Source organism: Etheostoma cragini, chromosome 17 (genome assembly GCF_013103735.1).
Source record: "Etheostoma cragini isolate CJK2018 chromosome 17, CSU_Ecrag_1.0, whole genome shotgun sequence".
NCBI classification, from domain to species: Eukaryota; Metazoa; Chordata; class Actinopteri; order Perciformes; family Percidae; genus Etheostoma; species Etheostoma cragini.
This window is the reverse complement of record NC_048423.1, coordinates 14,040,879-14,065,057: the sequence shown is the minus strand read 5'-3', so window position 1 is coordinate 14,065,057 and position 24,179 is coordinate 14,040,879. Positions and strand designations below refer to the sequence as shown.

General features: G+C 41.6%; 2 protein-coding genes across 2 annotated transcripts in view; one reads left to right on the top strand and one right to left on the bottom strand.

Annotated features, from left to right (window-relative positions):
• Nucleotides 1–21,356, top strand: part of slc35f3b (solute carrier family 35 member F3b) — a 45,424-nt gene extending 24,068 nt beyond the window's left edge. The window contains exons 3-8 of the mRNA XM_034898276.1: nucleotides 9,577–9,919; nucleotides 13,845–14,064; nucleotides 17,821–17,946; nucleotides 18,485–18,677; nucleotides 18,814–18,903; nucleotides 19,011–21,356. Coding sequence (XP_034754167.1) covers nucleotides 9,577–9,919; nucleotides 13,845–14,064; nucleotides 17,821–17,946; nucleotides 18,485–18,677; nucleotides 18,814–18,903; nucleotides 19,011–19,252 — 1,214 coding nt within the window. The 3' untranslated portion in view covers nucleotides 19,253–21,356. The remainder of the gene's footprint in view (nucleotides 1–9,576; nucleotides 9,920–13,844; nucleotides 14,065–17,820; nucleotides 17,947–18,484; nucleotides 18,678–18,813; nucleotides 18,904–19,010) is intronic.
• A 502-nt stretch (nucleotides 21,357–21,858) lies between these two features.
• On the bottom strand, nucleotides 21,859–23,510 carry LOC117960536 (probable G-protein coupled receptor No9). Its single transcript, XM_034898480.1, has one exon. The coding sequence runs from the start codon at nucleotides 23,078–23,080 to the stop codon at nucleotides 22,013–22,015; it is 1,068 nt and encodes a 355-aa protein (XP_034754371.1). The 5' UTR covers nucleotides 23,081–23,510; the 3' UTR covers nucleotides 21,859–22,012.
• Nucleotides 23,511–24,179: the final 669 nt, after the last annotated feature.

The following is a 24,179-nucleotide window of genomic DNA, read 5'->3' as shown; positions in this document are numbered from 1 at the left end:
GTGTGTGTGTGTGTGTGTGTGTGTGTGTGTGTGTGTGTGTGTGTGTGTGTGTGTGTGTGTGTGTGATAGGCAGCCTGTTATGTCTTTTCACAGAATACTCTACATTTAGAAGTGCCCCTCTGTTAATCTGAGAGAGACGATTTCAGATGAAATATTTCTCCAACTTTAGAAATGCAAGCAAGATAAAACATCACGGGAATCAATCATGCCCGCAACTTATATTAGGCTCCATTTAAATCTATTATACAACATGTATGCAAACAACCTGACACCAGACAGCATCCTGATTAATTCCATGCGGATCGTCACTCGGAATTTCATCGCATTATTTATTTAGGAATTTCGTTCATCGTGTGATGTTGCTGAAACCCCCAAAATGAAGCCTAAAATCGACCTGCATTACCATGTTATTGACGCATTAAATACACTGCTCCACTGGGAGGATCATAAGTTGTTATTGCAGCAGGGGTTCCCCTTCACACTCACCACCCTCCACCCATCACTGGCTGTAACAGTCACAACTAAAGTGTGTGTGTGTGTGTGTGTGTGTGTGTGTGTGTGTGTGTGTGTTTTTGTGTGTTTGTGTGTGTGTGTGTTTCTGTGTGTGTGTGTTTGTGTGTGTGTGTGTGTGTGTTTGTGTGTGTGTGTGTGTTTCTGTGTGTGCTGCTGCATCACCTGTCCTGCCATCTTGAACGTGTATAGTCTCATATCATGTCTTCCCAACTCTACAATGTTCTCCTAATGACTCACGCTTGTGCAAAGGAGGGGTGTCATGCATTCTTTAATCCGCCCCTCAGCTCAGAGGACTAGTGCACGTCTCAGTGTTTGGCATGAGACCAGAGTAAACTAAATTCACAGCATATTAGTGCCTCGCATCGGAAGTAATTCCTCGCATACCTAAAAAAAAAAAATAGGGATTAAACCAAACTGACAAATGATTGGAGCATATAAACTTACATTCTTTGCATACATTTATGTCTTCAAGTTTCATTGTTTTATTAATGATTGCATGATGAAAACACACATACACATGTTGTGGTGCATGAAAAGAGTTCTCAGAGGGTGTGATGACAGATGCAATTACTGTTGATCAGCTTAATGTCACACTGCTGGTAGCTGTGGTTTGTGCAGTGCAGTAATGTAGTGCTTGAATAAACATTGATGGCGACCAGTCAAATTGGGACAGCGCGGCAAGTGGAGGTAATTTGGCAAAATGTCAGTGTAGCCTCTAAAACAAGGTTTAGTACGAAAGTTAATTATGAAGACAATAAGGTAAATCACTGTGCAGTTGTGTACCTCTCATGCTCTGTTGTAAGAACCTGAGCTACAGAGCTTGCTAACTCAAACATGTCAGTGAAGCTTAACCTACACGTCCTATTGTTTGGGAGTTTACAACAGTTACATTAATGTGGAAATATATGAAAATACATCCTAATTTATAACAAGACCAGCTGCTAGACTATAAATGAGGTATTTTCATGCAGATTCATATATACACTGCAGAAGACAAATAAACTAAACAGATGCTATAGCTGTTTAAACTGTGTTGCATATATTCAGTCACTGTAAGGCATTCTGGGTAACCTCAGAATCCAAGGATTACCAATGATTTGTAAGCTTATTAGTGTGAATGTCAGCTCAAAATAGTTTATTCTCAGAATAGCTGAGATGGTGGGCTGTTATTTGGAAAGCTTCTTTATTCAGAATTAACAAAAGCTGCTGCGGATGGAAAGGGATGGAAATGTGTGTGTTGAGGGTGATACAGTATTGTACATTTTTAAAACGAAACAAAGCCGTAGCGTTTGTGATGTGATTGTTCAGCTTCCCATTTCAGCAGCTGGTCTGAAGGAAAAAGGAATCGCGGGGGGGGGGGGAGGGCCAGCGGATCAACACACCACTATTCCGAGACTCCTCTGATTATGTAACAACAGCTCCAAAATCTCTGTTCTCCCCGTTAACAACCTGCGCCCAACTGTCAAAGAGTTATTCTTTTCAGTTGGAGATTTTCAGTGGCCTTTTTTTTTGTGTACGTTTCAGTTAACATCCACAGCAAAATTCAGAAGTTTAATTTGATTTATTTTGTAATTCAACATGACATTCTAGTTATTTTTTTAATATCTTGTATTGTCACTAGACCACCAACATCTTTTCTGGAATTATTAAGTCAGAAGCAGTGAAGCTTCTCGCTTTGATGGAACCAATCAATTTTGACATTAGACTTATTATTGCTTTCATCATCACGAGAGACTAGAAACACAACAATTGACCATCAGGCAGCAGATCCCAGAATCATCCTACTTTCCTTCGAAGGACACGTGGCATGAACATTTCACTTTATGAGTTTTTTAAACATTAATATGCGTTCCAACAGCCTGCCCATGGTTTCTCAGTGGCAAGAAATGGCGCTAGGTGTAAACTGAGCCCTGGGTATCCTGCTCTGCCTTTGAGAAAATGAAAGCTCATTTTCTGGAATCCTGCCCCTTATGAGGTCATAAAGGGCAAGGGTACCTTGTCTTTCTCTGCTTTGCGTGCCCAGAGAGTTTGGCCCATGCACCCATTAGAGAGAGAGACATCATGGCTTTCAAATGAGAAAAGTGGCAGGCTGTATAAAAAAAAAAAAAAACTTGATGCGCACTCACAAAGGACATAAATAGAATCTTGCGTCTTATACTTATTTGCCTTTGTCTTATTTGTATGCAAATGTACATTCATGCCTGTGAGACTAGCAATAACCTCAGCACAGAGATGAGGCTACATCTGCTGGAAAAAAAGTATACATATACATATGTTTAACCTTCACCAGTTGTGTTAAAAGATCACCAGAAGCAGCTATGAGGATCATTTTGGAGTTTTCATTTCCAAGCTTAAAAAGGCACATCTCACTTTGATCCTTTGAAAGGAATTGGAGTTGACTTTAAAGGTAGTCAGAGGAGTATTGCTTTTCAAATTCATTTGTTAAAGGAAGTAAATCGGGCCTTTCTCACTTGATAGGTGTGCAATAAATACAAAATGACAGGGCTTTTGTTTTATCCCAAGGCCAAGCTTTTGCTCCGGTTTATTTACATAAATGCAGAGTGTGTGTGCAGAGAAAGCCTTAATGAGTCAAATTAAACTGATTAGATGGATCGTTGTTAGATGCTAAATTGTGTGATGTGTATGTTAATTTGAGGTTTGCTGCCATGAGCTAGGTGCATATCTTATTTTTACGTCAAATGAGAAATGAGAAAAATCCTCCCCAAAAATGTGTAAAGAGGAAGCTCTAAATTGTAATCCTAAATTGAGGGAGTTGATCTGAAAGCTTTCTTCAGGGTGCAGGAGGGCTGCATATCCAGCCAGTAGACCTGATGGTACAGTTGTGGTGGACATAAAAGGCTAATTATTACAAAGCTGAAATAACAAAACATTTCCACCATCCCTACAGCAGATGTGACCAGCCAGAAAATAATGTCAGCAAAAAAATGTATTCAAAAACAGTGAAGTAGGTAAGTCTAATAGGGTTCCTGTATTTAAAGTGGCCTTGGGGTACAGGGAGGGAGTAAAACCGCTCAAAATGTACACCTGCAGTGGTTGCTTATCCATTACTTCAACAGGGGCGCTGTGTCCAATCTTTTTTTATATTGATTTGTAGCGGAAAGTGCTGGGACTCATGCCAGTCTGTTTAACTGCAGGTCCATCAGGCTACAGTCACTGTTGTAAGGGACTGCAAGAGAGAGGGGGGGGATGCTTCAGGACTGGGGGATATACTGTTGGGCAGTAAATGTGCTGTATTTATATAGCGCTTTTCCAGTCTTAACAACTGCTCAAAGCGCTTTTACATCTACAGGGAACATTCACCATTCACACACATTCATACACTGTGGCCGGGGCTGCCGTACAAGGTGCCACCTGCTCATCAGATAAACATTCACACACATTCACACTCCGATGCGCAGCACCGGGGGCAACTCGGGGTTCAGTGTCTTGCCCAAGGACACTTCGACAATGACTGCAGGGGCGGGGATCGAACCACCAACCTTCCGATTGGCAGGCAACCGCTCTACCACTGAGCCACAGCCGCCCCAGTGTATGCCCAATATGAGTAATTGCTATTGCTCTGTTCTAACACACAGGTCACGTACACAAACACGTACTGGCTTGCTTGCACCTGTGTTTTGTCATGTCACTTACCAATGAGGCATCAGAGGGCCGCAGCATTGACCTGTATCTTGAGCATCTGGTGAACCAGCTGGGCAGGTCAGGGCAGTGACAAACAACTTTGCAGCTCAGTGAGAAAGTTGCTCTGTTGTCCTTTGAGGTTGAAGGAGAAACCGGTCGGGAGTTAAGGAGAGGGGGATCAGTAACAGTACCGCCCTTGTCTGCCCTCCTGGGCCTTTGTCCCCTCAGCCCATGTGGTCCCAGCCATCAGCTGGTTGGCGCGGCAGGACGTGTTCGCCGCCTGACTCTGTTGTTTTATTGAACGAGACAGGCTGTCAGATGAGCCTGCTCTGGTGTGTTGAAAGGCCTCTGACTGTCAGATTGGCCTGACCAAGCTGTCACATTCAAGTATCACAGACTCCCACTGTCTGTCAGACTCAGAGATTACAAAGACACTGACTGCTGCCTGTCTGTCTTCTGTCTGTCTGTGTGACCTGCCATGACCAAACTACCATCCTTCTCTAATGTGAAGTTCATACAACTTCCCAGATTATGCCTTACTTTTTAAACAAAAACAGACTGTAAGGCTCAGACTTTGACATGTCAGGAATGACAAACCGCTTTAGTCAACATGGGATTGAAGGATTTATTTTTATTGAGACTACTGATGGAAGGATTGATGTTGTGTGACAGCTAAAGATTGACAGAGCAAGCGTTTTGCATTTTAATCTTTAATTTTGAACTTTTTCATTTTTAAAATCTAGATTATGTTGAAATGTTATATTCCCAGAATGCAGAGTGACTTATGGTTCCTAGAGTCTCTAAAAGTAGAGTGGGACTTAGAGCATTCAGCTATCAGGCTCATTTCCTGTGGAACCAGCTCCCAGTCTGGGCTCGGGGGGCAGACACCGTCACCACATTTAAGAGTAAAAGTAAAACTCTCCTCTTTGATAAAGCTTATAGTTAGGGAGTAAAGTGTTGCAGTTTGCCTAGACCAGCAGGGGAGGGTCTGTAGCCAGAGTCATGGCGTGCCCCCTCCGTATCTCTGCTTCTCTTCCTAGAAAGCATACATTTAGGGAGTGAAGAGTTGCAGCGTTCGCCTAGACTAGCAGGATAGGGTGTGTAGCCACAGTCACGCCTACGCCCCGCATTACCTTGTTATGCTTGGCTACACCCTGCTACGGCATACTGTGTCCTGCTACACCCTGCTACGCCCTGCCTACTTATTGTGACATAATTGCCACTGTTCATCATGCCCCCAACCAGCACCGTCAGACAACCGCCCACCAAGAGCCTGGGTCTGTCCAAAGTTTCGCCCTGAAAGGAAGTTTTACTCATCACTCAAGGTTTTTCTGCTTAAAAGGGAGTTTGGGGGATTTACTGTAATTGTTGGGTCTTTGTAAATTAAAGATTGTGATCTAGACCTATTCTATCTATAAAGTGTCTCGAGTGTACAACATACAGAATGTAGAACATACAGAACAATTATATTGTACAGCGTATGGTATAATGTTTGATTATTAACATAACACAATGAGTAAATTGCACCAGTCAATTCATATTCATCACCAAGCAGAAACTATAAGACAAGAAGAAGAGTTCCTCTGAAGTGTGTATCGGTGATTGATCTGTTTACCCCCTTGAACCACTGAGGCAGAGCGCTGATGTGCACTCTCACTCCCACAAAGGTGTCGTCAAACAGACAAACCTCTCCAACTTGAGATCCCAGTGAAGCGCTCCAGACAGTTGTACTGCCACCCTGGTGAACCAATACAAGCCTGAAGTCATTGTCACTGCTGCCTTCTAGGATCTCCGTTCTTGCTCTGGGAGTAGCAGGACAGCAGAGAGAATGGCGTAGGCGGTGGCCTGTTCAGGGAGCAACAGAGGGGCATAGTTGGGCTTTCACGGCCTGTCATGGCCAGGCTCTGTGAAGTGTGAGAGCAGGCAGTCAGACAGGGCTCTGCTGGCACATTTGGGATTTGCAGCTATCAGCATGAGAGATCTGCACTGCAGATTCTGCAGGGGGGGAGGAAGAAAGCAAGTGGGAATGAGGGTGGTTGGGAAGCAGGGAAGCGTGGACTGAGATGGGAGAAAAACTGGAAAACTGGCCAGATAAATCTTAACACCAGTCGGAGTGCTTCGGCCTTACTGTAAGTAGGACATATGTACAATACTCTCCCTATGAGGGTCTCAGTATACTACAACACTATAGGCATACATATAGGATTGATTTACTGTGCCTTTAGTGATACACTCAGGTGGAGAAATGTTGCATAGAACAAGTGGGTTTGTATTCTAAAATGTAATTTAGGGAGAAAGGTGTTCCATTCTTTGCTGTGTTAAAGACCCAGCAGGGCTGAAATAGTATTATTTCTGTTGATAAAAGCTTTATGTACCACAGCAAAATCTTATTTTTGACACTTTCTCTGTCACTTTCACTTGTACAGGTGGAATTCTAAGGTGTTAGTGTGCCCTTAATCAGGTGAATGGTCGGGATGAATGCATTTGAGGAGGAAAAGCAATAGAGTTGTCAGAGTGGATCCAAAGCTGGTCTTACAAGGATGCCAATACTTTCTTCATGTCTCCAGTGATTTCACAGAAGCCTGATACATTCAGTTAAGCGCATTTGGACATAGACTGTGTTGAATGAGTGGAGATATTTACATATAGGGTTAAATTAAGCATCTTTGCTAGAATACAGCAATCTGCAACTACACCTAATCCCAATCTCTTTTAGTTCCAAAAAGGCTGATATTAATTATGAGAAATAATAAAAAAAAATACACTTTCAATCCAAAGATTCCAAAGGCTCTTTGTAGGCTTTACTGCAGTAATGTCTGACCTTGACTGTCTGACCAGTTTCCATTTAATTACAAACAGATAAGGTTAAGAGCTATCATTTAGTTATTCAGCAGTTACAGAAAGAGGCTCTTACTGGGTTTTTCAGTCATGGTAATAATGGCTTCAAATACTATTAGTGGAGGAGCCTTTTTATCTCACTCAGGCACTCTACTGACCCAGCTCTCTCACACTGATGAGTTCAGCAGTAATCCATAATAGTTATCACCACCATTTAAGGTTGATACAGTATAATTAGTCACGATCAGCATGTCGAAAGCGTTACTCTGAAAACATTGAGTCAGTGCGTAACAAATGAAAATAACTTGATGTCTCAGCATTTAATCATAGAAGCTTTAATAAATAACGTATACAACGTATTTCATATATTCAGAATATTGTGCTAACAGATTTCTGGGTGAAAGGAATATCGCTATGCTTAATGTTGTCATGACACTTTACTCAGTGTGTTTCCATGTGCCAGAGCTGGAAGTGCTTAGCTGGACCCTAGTGCCTCTCTGGAGGCTGATTGGCTCGGCCCATTACTGCATTTGGAAGATTAAACTGTGCTGCAGTATGGAGCAGTGGCTAGGGCCACAGGATGTGGGACGGAGGCCCAGGAAGGACAAAAACTGGGAAGCGTAAACATGAGATGACCTTCAGAACAAGACAAAGAGGCTTCGAGCTCAGAATAGAGAAACCTAATTCTCACCCTTGTGCATTAGCCTTTGACAGACATTTGTCCACGTGCTACTGTCTCTCTTTTTTTTTTGGTCTTTGCTGATTCATCATTTTATTGCAAGAACAGTCAATGATCTTGAATCCTCTTTCATTGAGGATTTCTGCCAAATGTAACACAAAATGGTCCGAGCAGTCAATTGCTTTTTTTTCAGGTGTAAGAAGCATTGTTCAAGATGCCCAATTTATGCAGCATATTTCATCTTGATTGCATCACATTCATTTTTGTTGAAGATAAACAGAAATCAGACTCTCTTGCGCATTCAGCAGAGAGCCTGGGGAAGCCGGGGCATTAGCATGGGAGGTGATAGTCATCAGGGATGGTAATCTGTTGTATGATGAGACCACCTGGCAAGGTCAGAGGCAGCTCTTCCAGAAGAATGAATTGTCTCATCGGTCATGATGGATAGCCTTGTGTACAGATATTTTGTAAAGTAGTAGCAAGCTGCTTAGGCAATAGGTGTCCCTTTGACTGCACAGATCACAATAAAATAAAGGCAGACAGTGTAATCAGTGCTGAATAGATTAAATAATATGAGATAGTTCAGTGTCCTGTTGTTGCTGTACAATGACAATTTTCACAGTGTAAACCCAACATAAGTTAGATTTATGGTAGTCTTGCTGAGGCCTTGGAAGTGCGTTCTGTATTCTAGTCAGCACTGTACAGTGCATATGAATCGGCAAAAGTCTCCCTGCGGCACATTATTACCTCTAGAAGCACCCATAGGGAGACTCCTCAGTTTTAACTTGTTGGAAGGCAGGAAGTTCAGAAGATGAATGGTGTATATTATATCCCATATTATACAGCCATAATGAATATAGTGCATGTAGTTGGGTGTTGTTTACTGTGTTGTCCCCTCACTTACACTACTCTGATTGAAACGTTGGGATCTTGCAGTTTGGGTTTCTTTGGTAAAAGTTTAGCTATAGGCTCTGTTTGACTCAAATACAAATACAATTATTTATGAGGGCATTACTAATTGGTGTTCATCGTTAGTGTACTGTGCTAATTCTTAGCCAAGATATGTTAATTAATTGCTAATACACAATGTCACAGAGCAATAAAGGGAGGCTGAGGGAATGCACATCTCCTGTATGGATAATATATCTTTTGTTATATTGCGTTTGAGCTTCTTTGCTTTTATGCTTCCACGCAATGATTAAACAGCTGTAACTGATTTGTTTAGAGCAGACAATAATAAGTATCCATGAGTGATTCCAATGACTTGAGATAACAAAATGACCTTGGTAAGTGAATCAGCTTTGATGCACAGAGTGGGCGTGAGTGGGACAGAAAACACATCGACACTTTGCTTCAATTCCCACATTATTAAAGAAATACGGAGGCTATCAGGTTCTGACAGGAGCAATAGCAAAATTAAGCGTTGCTGTGTGTGCCATTTTGCGCTTGGGCAAACTCTCACTCACACACGCACGCACACACGCACGCATGCACACACATATACACACACAAACCACACGCCTATGTACACAAGGTGGAGAAGAGGTCGTCTTGGATTGGATATCAGATCTTGCCCTCTTTTGTCCTCTGTTTGGCTGAAGCCTGTCACACTTGAACACCACATTTTAAACTCAGATATCTTGATTGATCACCTTCAAGTTCAATTATGCTGTGAAATAAGCTATTTTAAGCCAAAAAAAGACATGGGTGATCTGAAGTCATGCACACAGAGAAAACACTAAAAGGTCTCAGTTCTCATCAAGATAAATAATGTTTAATTATGGTTCCTAGGGGCATAACAAAACTCCTCAGCTGAGAAAGTACTGAAAAAAAATATTCTTGATCATAGAACACATTTCAGTGTGTTTAGATTTTCAGTCTAACACATATGTGTTCATCCACAGGAGAAGACCGCATCAGGGAGAATGTGGTGGGCACCACAGACGCACAGTCTGCTGGTGCTGCGGCCGGAGCAGAGTCCGGCTCCAACAGACGGAAGCTCCACTGCTGCATCAGAGTAACAACCGTACAGGTGCGGAAGGCCCTGTGGGGAGTCGCAATGGTGATATGTGTGTGCTCCTCCTGGGCAGGCTCTACTCAGCTGGCCAAGCTGACCTTTAAGCAGTTTGACGCCCCCTTCACTCTCACCTGGTTCGCCACTTCCTGGAACAGCCTTTTCTTCCCCCTCTACTACATCGGCCACGTGTGCAAGAGTCCAGAAAGGCAGACGCCCAGACAGAGATTCAGGTGGGAAGTCTCTCACTGCATGCAAGCGAGCAAGTAAACATTATTTACATATCAATTTTTACAGGTGCAAGGTGTAGGGATTTCTCCCATCTAGCGTTGAAATCATATATCGCAATCAACTCTCTCGCACCACGCAGTTCAAAGTATTACAGCTCCACGCTTCAAAAAGCAGGTCTCTTTCTCTTTTCAATATCCTTTTTTTCTGGGTGAAGAAGAAGACTCCTGTTCCTGAAATATGGATTTTGAATACGTGTGGTCTTTAGTTTTTACAAACTGGTTGGGGCTGGTAAGCATTTAGCATTAGCAGTACCTGTAAGTTGATCATGTGACAGCAAAAATGCGACAGGCAGTAGTATATCCTTTATGTCCCTTACCTGATTACGTATTGGGGGTTAGGGTTAGGGTTGCGTAAGATGGCACAAGTTCATGCACGTGAAAATGTCAAATTTCAAGCCAAAAGGAATACTTATAATTGATGGTGGTGGCACCGATTTTAAAAATAAACAACCAAAAACGTTATACACTGGACCTTTAAACAGAGATACAATTTAAAATAAGGAGAATTAAGAATTTAAATCTAAAAAATAAGCCAAACTAAAATTAGGTTTTGATTTGAGTCTTCTTTGAGACTTTGTAGAGGCTGTTCCAGAGTCAAAGAGCAACAACAGCAAGCAAAAGCTCAAACACCTACCTTGACTTGGAACAGCCAGATGTCCCAGATCGGAAAACTGGAGGCCCCTGCAAAATACAAACTGCTCCTTTAAATTAAAATGAGCCACAGGGGTCGAGATAAACGAGGTAAACAAAGTGTTACAGTAGTCTAGACAGGACGTAATGCTGTAAAAGCACGGACGACTCTTGGGGAAAGGGTCTGCTTTTCTCAATGTTCCTTAGTTGGAAAAAAACATGACTGAACAAGGGATTTCATATGGAGCTTAAAATTAAGGTTGGGATGAACAGCAATCATTTGCAATGGAAAAACTGAATCTCAATGCCCTGAGCAATGTTGTATTGTAGTAATGCTGACAATGCATCAATGTACCATTATAAGGGGGAGGATGTTATGAATTTCAGTTCATAAGGGTCTACTTAACAGTGCATCTTATCCGCCCTAAAACACTTCTCAAGTTCAATTGCTAAAAAATTGTTTTTCTTACTGTACGGCTAACCAAGCCAAATACACACACATCACAAATATTTCTTCTCCAGCTACAACAGAAATGACTACAAGAAAAATATCAACCGTGTATGTGAAGTCAACGATAGTCAAAGGAAATTGGTTTCTTTCTATCCTCAGTGATGATGCACTGACTTTATCTCATAGAATTTACCATCATAGAATAGAAAGCAATTTCTCTGTGTCCCCATCAGAAGCAGCCTCAGTAGACCAGAATGCAATGCAGTCATTAGAAATCATTTTGTGGAAAGTTTTGTTGGAACAAAGAAATAGTCTCACTATTCTTCTATATAGAGATACAAACTACAGCTGAAATGCTTAGACACATCCTGTGGAGATTGTTGAAAAGCCTTGTGGGAAATTTCCCCCCAAAAGGTCGCAAGACAAGCCAGGTGCTTACAATCAGAAGATGGGTTATCTGCATTCTATTAATGTAAACATGTTAATAATCTTACTGGATGAACAGAGTTGTTTACCTTCCATCATTCCCTGTTCATATTTTTTTTCTAAAATAGCCCACCATTGACTTAATTTGCAATATCAGGTTCCAAAGCCATCTTTAGTTATGCTGCTGAAGCAAACTTAAAGAATATACACCTCAGTGTGTTAGATGTGCATTCACACTTAAAACGATCAAAAATGTTATCTCTGCTACCTGATGTGCTATTACGTAAGGATCTGGGGCTCCCACTCCTCCTCAAGTGGAGCGGATGTGCTCCGAATATCAAACACTCTTCTTTTATGTTTGTTTAAACCAACCTGCTGGTGAATCTTAAAACATGTGGAGAAATAGAGACCAAGAGTTGACATTTGTAATAGCTGTCTAGTCTCTTTATGTAAATCGAAGACCAAAGTAGAGGCAAATACCCGACGTTGGTAACGGCTGGTGTCTCTCCTCATAGATACAAGATACAAAGATTCTCCTTTACTGTAAAAGGAAGATGTTCTTAATTACACTCTGCATCACCTTTTGAGATGTACCTGACATATTGTAGCTGCAAGAGACATCTCCTCATTAAATAAAATCAGGCTGTTCATCTTTTGACTTCAATATGAGGAGGAAATGCTTCTCTTTGCTGTAGTTTGAGAGGCTTTGACTGTTCTTGGTTATTAAGAAACCATTTTCAAAGTCTCTTGAATTAATTCAAAAGTTGTCCGTGTGAAAGCAAAGATATTATTTTTCAGTTCCTGAAACTTTTGCATTTTAGAGGTTTTCACTGGAGAGCTAAAATAACAATTAGTGTGTTTGAGTTGAGCATTGAATTTCCTTATTGACCTTGGAGATAGTAGTTTGTCCAAAAACAATGTTGACTTACGGTCCACTTACTAGCTTTTTTTCCTTAGGTTTTAATATGCCAGACTTGGAGCTTGCTCAGTTAAGTTGCTTAATTGACTTAGCTGACAAGATGTCATTAAAAGCTCAGAAAAAACTAATACATTGATTTCTAATGCTGATTTTGATTTTCTCAATACCAAGGACACCGAATACAAATGATGTCCAGGCTCTTTAAATGTCTACTACCAGAGAAAACTTGCTAAGTTGAAACATTTTGCTGCTGGATGCTGCTCGACAACCTTCCTCAGTGCAGTTGTAGAGTTTGAAGGCTTTCCAAAATCAATGCAGATTACAGGTCTCACAAGTGCAGCAGTACAGCAGAAACAAACCACAAACTATCCAGTGGTTTGGATTTGAAGGTGGTGTATTCAGTGTCTGTAATGAAATGATGATAGACTTTAACGTGATTGCCACTAAATCAATGTGTTTATAAAGGGGATGCGAGTTTAGTGCCGCTGACTCAGCTCTCTGGAGCTGATGATTAAACGGTGTAACTCAAGAGCACCATCAAAATGCCAGTTCTTCAAAAAAAATGTTATATTTTGACTCAGGGGTGTAGCTTTTCTTGGCACCACAGAGTGATGCAATGTAACGTCTTATCGAGTAGAAAATTTCCAAACAGAAGAGACAGGATCACTATCAAGTATTTTGATACTGATACACAATGTCACGCTTTGGTTCCTCTCTCACGTTACATTGTGACACATTGACTGTCAGTCAGGCTAATAGCTTTAGACTCTCTGCTTTTATTTAAGGGCATTATCATCCTTTTCAAATATTTGACTTCTTGCGTGCAGTTAAACACTTTTTTAGACAAGGATCAAGTCCAGCCCTCGAAGTTGACTTACTTCATGAAGATAACAAAATGTCAACAGACTGACTCCTCGTCATCGATCACCAGTTTAAGTTTTACTTCAAATGTATGTCCAGTAAGACAGAGCTCACTATGATTTATTATAATGGATCACCACAAACTTGCCTCATATATTGAACATGCATAAATGTATGTCCCTAGTGTATTTATCAGATACTAATATCTTGGAGCCTTCAACTGGTAAAGACAAATCATATAAAACACATGAGGAGGAAATAAGTAGTTTACTGTCATTAATGGAGAAGGATGAGATTTATTTATCTTTAATTCCTTGCGGCAGATCTGATTGCATTTGTAAATATTTGCTTATTTCTCTCAGTCCCACATGCCTTGCAATGCAATGTTCATCTAGACGTAACTGTTAAAATGGGAATTTCTTCACACACTCATCACCGATTAGAGTCTCTTTGGGATAATTTGTTCAGACAGAGCTGTTTTTGTTCATAAATATTGATAACTGTAAAGTTCCAGACCCCAAAAACTCATCAACTCTCTGTCAATATGTTAACACCATGCTCTGCATTATGTCTCTGCACAGGGAGTGCTGTAGGTTTTTCGGGGATGACGGACTGACACCCAAGGTGTTTTTGACCAAGATAGCTCCCTTTGGCTTGCTGTGGATCCTCACCAACTACCTGTACCTGCAGGCCCTCAGGAAGATTAACACAACAGACGTGTCAGCGCTCTTCTGTTGTAACAAGGCCTTCGTCTTCCTGCTGTCTTGGATTGTACTAAGAGACCGCTTCATGGGGGTCAGGGTGAGTGCGTCTGTGTGTGTGTGTGTGTGTGTGTGTGTGTGTGTGTGTGTGTGTGTGTGTGTGTGTGTGTGTGTGTGTGTGTGTGAGTGCAAGTGCGAATGTGCGCATGTGCGCATGTGGTTGTTTTTTTATTACTTCAAGAACATGTTTCCCGGTACATTTTTAAAAGAGAGTCTGAGTCAAGCACAGGTCACAAAAAAGTGAACAGTAAAACTATTATTTAACCTATAGGCTACACTTTAAAAACAACAATAAGCAACAATATAACAAACACACAAGCAACCGGTGGAAGAAAGTCATTTGTATAGTGTCAATTTAATATATAATAAGAATAACACACAAAATTCCCATTACTGACATGTTGCAACCCTTGTGGCCATGTGCTAATACATTTGCTTGTAAGAGGTTTCATATTATCAATGTAGCTTTTGGTTTTTGGAATCAACAATGTGGAAGCAATATTATCTTTTAATTCATTAATAATTAATATACCACAGTCTCTACCACAGTCTACTAAGTTCAGTTAAGATCAGAGTTTGGCCAGTACTGTACTTTTCAGGCTGAATCATGAATTCTGATGATCATGAATCATAAAAATCTGATTTATGAGTTGCATTTTTCCTTCCTAGATTGACTGAATTTGAGAATTTTCATAGCCTCCTGGAGGCATGTGACGTCACAGAACCAAGTCAAAATTGTAGAAATGTCAAGAAAAAAAAAAAAAAAATTGTGTAGCAGAAGTGTGCCCCATCCATCAGGTTAATCTTATGACCCCTTGGAAGGGTAGCGGACATCATCCATTTACATAGACAAAGACAAAAATGCTGAATAGTTTTTTGTCTATGTTACATGTCTGTGCTTATATTAGCATAATATATCTGATAAGCAAGTATTGTCCAATAACTTACCAATATTTCAGGCAAAGGCTCGCTGTATGATGGATAACATTTGTTAAAATGACAACCTTCACTTGCCTTTAGGCTTCTTAATGTGTCTCTCTTTGCTTTGGTGGAGAGAAAGAAGTCCACTATTGCCGCTAAGCGCTTTTGGTAAAGTGTGGATCTAAATTAAGTCCTGGTGTGTATGGATCACCTCTATTGTGCACTAGAGTTCACTCGTAATGACACACAAAATTCAATTTAATTCAATTTTATTTATAGTATCAAATACTATCAAAGGATTTATCCTATACAATACAGTACACTTTACATATAGAGCAGGTCTAGACCACAATCTATAATTTACAAAGACCCATCAATTTCAGTAATTCCCTCAAGAGCAAGCATTTAGTGCGACAGTGGCAAAGAAAAACTCCCTTTTACGATGAGACGTCGGGTGGTGAGGAAAACTTCCTTTTAGGGAGAAACCTCGGACAGACCCACCCTCTTGGTTGGCGGTGTCTGGCGGTGCCGGTTGGGGGTGCACTCTGACTGGTTGTAGTGTTGCTCTGACTGAATTTGCAGCTGAATGTGTGAGCTGCACACATAAAAGCAGGGTTCAGGAGTAGAGAGCATGTTACCTTTGTGACAGTACCACCAGTGATCACTGTGTCATTCAAATGAGTTTCCAGGTGTGTGTCTGTGTGTGTTTTTTGTCAGATGATTATGTTCGGATGAAGAGAGAGAAGGAGTGAGGGTTTGTGAATTGAGGTATGTCCTGCTCCCTTCCCAACTGCACTCCTCAGATGCTTTCATATCTGCAGCTGTCCTGCACTCTGCAGAATGGCTTTCCCCCTTTTCTCTTTCACACACGCACAACCACCCCAACTCTCCCTTGTGCATGCAACTCCCCACCCCCATTATCTGCGATGAAAGGCCTCAGTGAGAGACACTGTAATAATCTTGTTTCTCTCTCTCTCTCTTACACCCCCAGCCTCTCTTTCTTTCTTTCTCTCTCTGTTTATTTTGCTTGGTGGTGGGGATTGCAGTGTTTGAATGTCTGCAGCAGTGCAGGGGATCTTGGACAAGTTTGTCAAGAAAGTGAAGGAGGGGAGAGAGAAAGATTGGGGACGCTAAATCATCCTTATTAAAGAGGGATTAAACATGTTGTTTCAGTGATGATGTACAAAAATCACTCAGTTTAGTGGAAACGTCAGAATGGTTAGAAGGTCCTTATATAAATCCACGAGCCTTTTGGCTGATGTGTGACTTGAATTTGGATGTATCAATTGTTAAGGGAGTGAGATACAGCCTAGCTTACATCAGTACACTGCAGTAATAACACTGGTATCACATAAGCTATTCAATGTGCAGGTGACATGATGCTTTCCTCCTTTGACGCTGTGCTAAAACATCTCAAGAAACTAAAACACTAACACATGTGTGGTTGCTGACCTTGTAGGCAAACAGTCTCTCACAAAAAGAAAGGTGTAGCTGTGATTGACAGCCAGCCTACACTGCAGAAACAGCCATTTTGCCAAAGGTGCCCAAGGGCTTTGGCCAAGCAAAAACATACGGCTCATTAATCTTCCTGACACCTTTTTAATGCACAGCTTATCCACTCAGCTGGACGGCACCCTGTGCCCATCGCTATTCTTCAGCTGAACACTCTCACACACACATGCACTCAAACATATAGCAAAGACAAACTTTAATTGTATAAAGCATAGATGAAATGTTTTGTTTTGGATTCCTCACGGCTGATTTTAATGCAGGAAGAAACGGATGGACATTTTGAAGCTGTGATAATTGCAGAAGCAGGGAATGGGAGTGGGGGTGAGGAGTGGGGGGCTGGCAGATCAGGTTGGGTATTTAGTTGTAAACATGATGGCAGTGTAACGAAAATCAATGTCAGACAATAAAGCCAACACTGTAGAAACTGCTGGTTGTGTTCAAAGCATGTGCACAGTGTGTCAATTAATGGAAGGTATAATCAGATCCTTTACTTAACTAAAGGTACCAATACATTAATTTAAATAAATGTCGCTACAAGTCAGTCCTGCATTTTACCAAAATTATACTAAAAGTAAAATTACAGAAGTAGTACCAGATAAATGAAGTTAAAAGAAAATCAACCCGTCTCTGATATAATCTATAACATAATTATATTATTTATTACCTCAGATAAATCTGAGCTGTTGTCTGATGATTTAATAGGAGAGAAAAGATGAAAACAATCCTTTATTTTACTGACAACATTGGAGAGTTTTTCTTATTTGGTACCTCAATCAGTTATTAAAATGAAACCATGTTGAACAACCAACTTATGTAGAGTAGGGGGCACAAGCAATACAAAAAGCTGAAACCACTAGTCACGTTTTTGTACTTTATTAGTTTGTTGTATGTGTTAATATGCATTTTATGTAAAATCGTAATCTGGAAAGAAACCAAATAATAAATGTAATGGAGGAAAAAGTACAAAACAATCCAAAATGTAGTCAAGTAGAAGTACAATGTAGCATAAAACAGTACAAATATCTCCAAATTTTGTTAAAGTACAGTACTTGAGTAACTGTACTTGTATGTAACTGTATGTGAGAAAATGTAACTACCAAATAAGCAGACTGAGGAGGACAATATAAGCTCCACATTTTAATCACACCATTACAAGCCGTGTCCCATGATGCTTCTGTAGTGAAAAACAATGTGCCATGTGTGCCTGCTGTGTCCCTACACAGCAGGAAAGGCTCGGGTGTCTTTATCACCACACTGCGAGCCGCGTGTAGTCCATCCGTCATTCGCTGATGTTCCTCCTTCTCTCTCTCTCTCTCTCTTTCTCTCTTTATCTTTCCATCTCTCTCTCTCTCTTTCTCTACAGATAGTAGCTGCTATCTTGGCCATAGCCGGCATTGTTATGATGACCTATGCTGATGGATTCCACAGCCACTCAGTCATCGGCATTACTTTGGTCGTGGCCTCTGCTTCGATGTCAGCCCTTTACAAGGTATTTGTTTGCAATAGATCAATTGTAAAAAATGAAATAAAAAAACAACATTACTAAGCTTGTGTCCTTCCAAAAATCTCTCTTGTAGTGACACCTTCATTTGCACTAGAATAAAAAAAATAGCAATAACATAATATGTCAAAAAAATTTCAAATGATTGTATAAATAGTCTTGTCTTATATAAGAAATCCAGGACAAGCTGCCTTCTACTTATGTAGCCAGGTGGCACAAGACAGGAGGAGATTATGAAACGTAAGACTCAGTTGACAGAAGTGTGTGATATGTGAGTGGTTGGTTGCTGACCTCGGACTGCAATGTCCTGAACAAGGAGGTCAGGAGACAGATATCTATATTTTGACAGTGCTCTGGTCTCCTCTGCCCTGCTGTCTGTGCTGCTCTAATGTGATATACAGACAGCAGCGACCCTGTGCCGGAAACATGACAGGTACTTGGCAGGTGCACTCCTCTGCAATATCCATCTGCTCCTCAAGGGGGCAGGTATTTTGCATTCATAACTCTCCCCCATGTCTGTCCTCAGGTGCTCTTCAAGATGGTCCTGGGCAGTGCCAAATTTGGAGAGGCCGCACTCTTTCTGAGCATTGTTGGAAGCGCCAACTTTGTTTTCCTTAGCTTTGTTCCGGTCATCCTGTATTTTTCACATGTGGAGTACATTGGCTCACTTGGAGACATCCCCTGGGCCTACCTCTGTGGGGTTGCAGGCCTGCAGTTTGGTACGGAAAGATGACTTATGGAGTAATGTTGTGCCTATGTCTGATAATGCATCTGTAATGCAACCCATGCATATAATTTGGGATGTTTTGTGGTTTCACACCCTCATTGCTGTTCTGATTTTGCTTCTTCCCACAGCTTTCAACGTCCTGGTAAACTTTGGCATTGCGATTACATACCCAACATTAATCTCGATTGGCATTGTCCTAAGTGTCCCTGTAAATGCCAGTAAGTCTCTTGGCTTTCCTCCTAGACTTAACATATTCAATCTTACGTTAAAATCCCCCCAAAATGCGTTCATGTGTTCATACTAACGCATCCTCCTAATGTTACAGTGGTGGACCTCTACACATGTGAAATCAATTTCAACACAGTGCGCCTCATTGCTGTGTTCATCATTTGCCTGGGTTTCCTCATGCTGCTGTTACCGGAGGACTGGGACCAGTGCATCATCCAGCTCAGCACAAAGCTGCGCAAGCGTGACGAGCCAGCAGAGGGAAGCGGAGAGGTGGGCGCCACCACAGGGCTCAACTGGAAAGGGAGAGCCAGAACCTCTATGTCAACATTTGCACATTGATTCCATGAAATATCACCATGCAAACAAACACAGAGAGAGATACAGGGACGGAGACACGTTACCACCTCGATGTAGGCACATTTGACTTGCCCTCTCTTTCACAAAGCTCCCTGGATGACAAAAGTATTTTAGACTGCCCTCTAATAGGTAACATTTTGGTCAAGAGGGGAGATGCAAGAGGCACAAATTGTGTATCATTCATTTGGCATCCATTCCATTTAGAAATGATCAGAGTTGGTGCATGGACATGAACAATATCAATTGTAAACCCTCTTACCCAAAAGATTATTAGGTGTAGCTGATGGAGTCATGTAATCATTTTGTTGTACCTCCTAATCATTCCATGGATGGACTACATCCTTTCGCCTGGGAAGACTTGCCAACTTGCCTGATATTTTTCAGTTTTGAGAAAAAAAAAACTTTTTCAGAGCAGGCCTAACACCGTGTGGACTTGCTGTCTTTAACATGTACACATTTACACACCTTTGAGATCCAAAGAAGAATGCCTAAAATGCTGAATGCCTGAAAACAAAGGGGGCCCACGGTGGTGCCCCTCAGGTGTAGACATAAATTACAAAAACTTGCCTTTCATGCATTGTACATAGCTGTGTCTCATATTGTTGATTTCCTGGAGCTGTGGACCCAATGGGCTAATCTGGTGTGAAGGGACCTGTCGGGACACCCAACGATCAATCTAGAGATAAAGGCGCTTTTCACAACGCCTCTCTTTGTTCACGCTGAGAGAAGCGGTCAGGTCCTTTTTTACCATACTGATTGGCCACCTGTGGCTATGAGCTTTCTTGGGGCTAAACTCCCACCTAGTCAAAACTGACACCCATTGCTCTGGCTAACAGTTAAGTCACGAGAGATCCGGTATCGCTATTGCATACGTTTTCAATGAATGAGAAGGTTCAAGTGCTTTCAGTCCATTCATAAAGCATTTGCCTCACATTTGCTGTTGCCGAGACACTGGCAGCAAACACTTTATTAACCCAGCAATCTTGCTAATACATGAATTTGCAGTAAATGTATGTAATGTCATTCAAATCATATGAAATGTTTTTAACTGGCCATAAGCCGATCAATTTTCACAATAAATGTTTCAGGTATATCAATCTTTGGATGGACTAAAATCTCTAACAGCTCATAAAAAGAAATCATGGAAACTAGGAACTACCCCTTTAATAACGTTAAACATCAACCATAACTATCACTGAGCCTCCCATTGAATTCCTATCATAACTTTCTAGACTTATCCACACAAAGTAATCTTCAGCAATTATTAGTGACATTTGTTTCCCTGGAAAAAATAAGAGACAGTAGATGAAAACGGCCTCACTGTGGACTGAGGAGAGATGATCTGACAGATGAGAATCGCGCCCATCTGTCCAACTCGGCTCTCTTTCAAACAACAAATATTCTTAGTGTATCTGTTTCCATAACATTTCCGAGGCAAGTTAAGAACTTAGATGAACCTGAGAGCGACTGAGGCACAGGCCTTGTAAAGTGACTGGTGGAAACTCTGCCTTGTTGTGAATGTATGAACATCACTTGACCACACATGCTCGCTACGTGCCATCTGTATTTTACAGTGCCACTACAGACTGCTTCAGAGACACTCTTTAATACTACTGTATCCTTCTTGATCCCACCTGACCGAAGTTTTTTGGAACTAACTCTTGACGCATCAGGATGTTTTTTTTTTTTTTTTCTTTCAATTTTGCATTTGGTTTCTATCTTACTTCCAGGGCGCAGTGAGTGAAATCTGCAGGACGAGCATGCACGTGTACTGTATGAGCAGATACAGCTGAAGTTCACTTCACTGCCTTTTTTTTTTGTTTTGCATAGAAAACATTAGCACTGTTTCCCATTGTCATGCTCTATGACAATAAATTATAATATTGTATTCCTCTGGAATTATTGATAGACATAAATGTAAACCTTTGTAAGGAATGATGATTTTTACACTGAGATGCAACATATGATTATCACATTTGAGGAAGAACTATTTAGAGCGTGAATAAATGATGGGTTTATTAGATCTACTGTTGGGTGTCTTCAAGTGTAATCACATGTACTATATAAAAGATTTCTTTTCAATACATTTCCTTGTCCAGGTTTGTTTTTTCCTCAGGGTTGTCCAGTAGTTCTGTGCTTCACTATTACTGATCTCAGCTAGAACTGAAAGAGTTAGTTGACACATCGATGGGTATAAATTAATGTGCAGCTATATTGATAATCTTTTTAGTCATATTTCAAGCAAAAATGCTTGAAATAGGGTGTCAGTTTCTCAGATATGAGGCTTTGGAGCTTTTCTTGTTCTTATATGACACTTTTTAGAATGTTTAGGGATTTTGGAACATGGGACAGAGAAAAAAAAGTATGTTTCTTATATGTTATTTTACATATGAAATGATTGACTAATGTAGTTGTTGATAGACAGAAAAGTCTTTTATTTTTGCAAAAATACCAAAAAACAATCACTTATTCTAGCTTCACAAATGTGAATATTTGCTGGTCTTCTTTAATATTAAAGTGAATATATTTGGGTTTATGAGGTAGGACCAAACAAGAACAGTAAATGTGCCAACCTGGGCTTTGGGAAATTGTGATGGACATTTTTTTTTAAATTATTTCCTAACATTGTTTTGCCCAAATGATGAATCAATTACTGAACAAATAATTGAAAGATTAATCAATAACAAAACCAACTGTTAGTCCTATAAGAAGTATTCTGCAACAACATCTGCAGATGTCAGACTAACAAACATCATGCTCTACTCTGACGGTAATCTGTCCGTAGAAGAAAGTGGCCTGACGCTCCTGGGTCAGAGCAGAGAAAGGTAAACTGCTGCCCTCTTGTGGCCGAGAGGGCACCTGCAGGCACTCCAATCTCCCTTCCCCACCAGCATCTTGCCACATGGAGCGTGATGGAAAGGCATTTTCATGGTGACACACTTTGCAAAGATGCTCCTCAGAGTGATGTTTGAAGTCAGTGCTAACAGTAAAAATGGAGGAGGAATACATGGAGGCATTACAGGTGGAACTCTCAGAGGAAGGTGGGCCAGGGTGGGTGGTGGTAAGGGTGCAGGGGTTGCTTCTCCTGCATTGTTCTCCCTCTGCCCTGAAACCCCTTTCCCTGCCCACCACACACCCCAACCGAGCTCTTACTTTTTGCCTCAGTCCCTGAAAAGCACCCTGGAAACGTTTGCTAAGTAGAGCGTACAGCAGTGGATTGATGTCAGAGTTCAGCAACACCAGCCAGTACGAAAAGGTAACAGCAGATGGTGGGACGAGGCTGGATTGGCCTGAGATTGCGGTTTCTGTTGCCTGAACCAGGGCCACGCCTATGTAAGGTGTCCAGCAGAGGAAGAAGGCCGAGATGACCAGGAAGAGACGCAGCACTCCGTTATGGCTATGGTGCTGCAGCGATGGCTGGGAGGTGCTCTGAGCCAGGAAGGAGAACAAACGTCTGGATGCAGGGTTGTTCTGCTCTGTCGCAGAATCAGGACGAGTAGGGCTGATATAATTCCCCTCTTCTGTACTGACCTCAGACACAAACTGTCCACTTACATGATAAATCAGTCTCGAGGGGCTGTGGAGGCTCCCACAGTGCTGGTGAGATGAATCACCACTGGCGAAGCTTGGATTCCTGCTGCGCTGTACAGAGTCTTCCAATGTATGAATCCTCCTGGCATGGCTGCGGGCCACCTTGACGATGTTCACGTAGCAAAAGAGGATGACCACTGCCGGTATGAGGTAGGAGAGGGCAGCCATGAAAGTCGTGTAGCTGGGACTGCTGGCCCAGTTGACAGCACAGCTGTACATGGGAACCACATAGCTGACAGAGCTCCAGCCCAGCAGGGGAGGAAAACTGGTGGCCAGGGCCTGCAGCCAAATCCACAGGACCACAGCGCAGGTCCTCCACAGGGTGCAGCGGGAGCTGTAACGCAGGCAGTCCACGATGGAGTGGTAGCGGTCGAGGGCGATAGCTGCCAATGTCAGTACAGAAGCTGTACAGTAAACAGAGGAGGTGTAGCCCACGTACAGACAGAGGTCCTGTCAGACAGGAGAAAGACAGAATGTCATCACATGTACACTAACTCCAAGGGAAATAGGTGTTCAGCTTTGGCTAATGTTAGTCACTAATGCTGTAGTCTACATCGACGACTGTTCATTTACGGGATAGTTGCGGTGCCGCCAGAAATTCCGCCGGATGTCCCTCACTTTTGACTTTCTTTGAGTTAACTTTAAATTTCAGTTGTCAGTAGTAAGCTTTTAGGGAAATTTGAATCGGGCAACAAGGTAGGCCTGCTTATTTTGTTTGGGGAGCAATGGTTTAAAGAGATTTAAAAAGAACATGTAAATGGAATTTACTCTCCAACAGGGACGTTTTGGGACCAATTGGTGGGGATTTAATATGGACAAAATACACAAGGCTATTCACTGGTAGGAGGAAATTATGTTTAACCATGTATCCAGCTAATTAAAGTAGCTCACGTTACTGTATTGTGCGAAAAGTTAACTTTATCTAATATTGCATGTTACATTTTATATTAAATTTTATTTATTTTGCAAATGTTCCACCAAAACAAGTTCCCTCTGGAGACTATTTTGCAGAGCCTCGCTCGCCGTGTCCGGAGCCCGGCGCCGCCAAAGACGATTGGGATTGGTTTAAAGAAACGCAAACAACCCCTGACCAGACCGTTTATTCTCCTATTCAGGAGTGTTGTGTGGCCAGACTTTCCTTTGCAGAGCTGTGGAAATAGGTCTAGACTACTACTGCTGTGTTGTTACATGACTTTTAAGCATTTTCTAGTACTAGACAGTGATGACGTACAGTACAATCCACCCATCCACGGTTCATGATGGACAAAGCAACAAAAGGCATCACTCCGACGCCCACCAGGAGGTCACTGACGGCCAG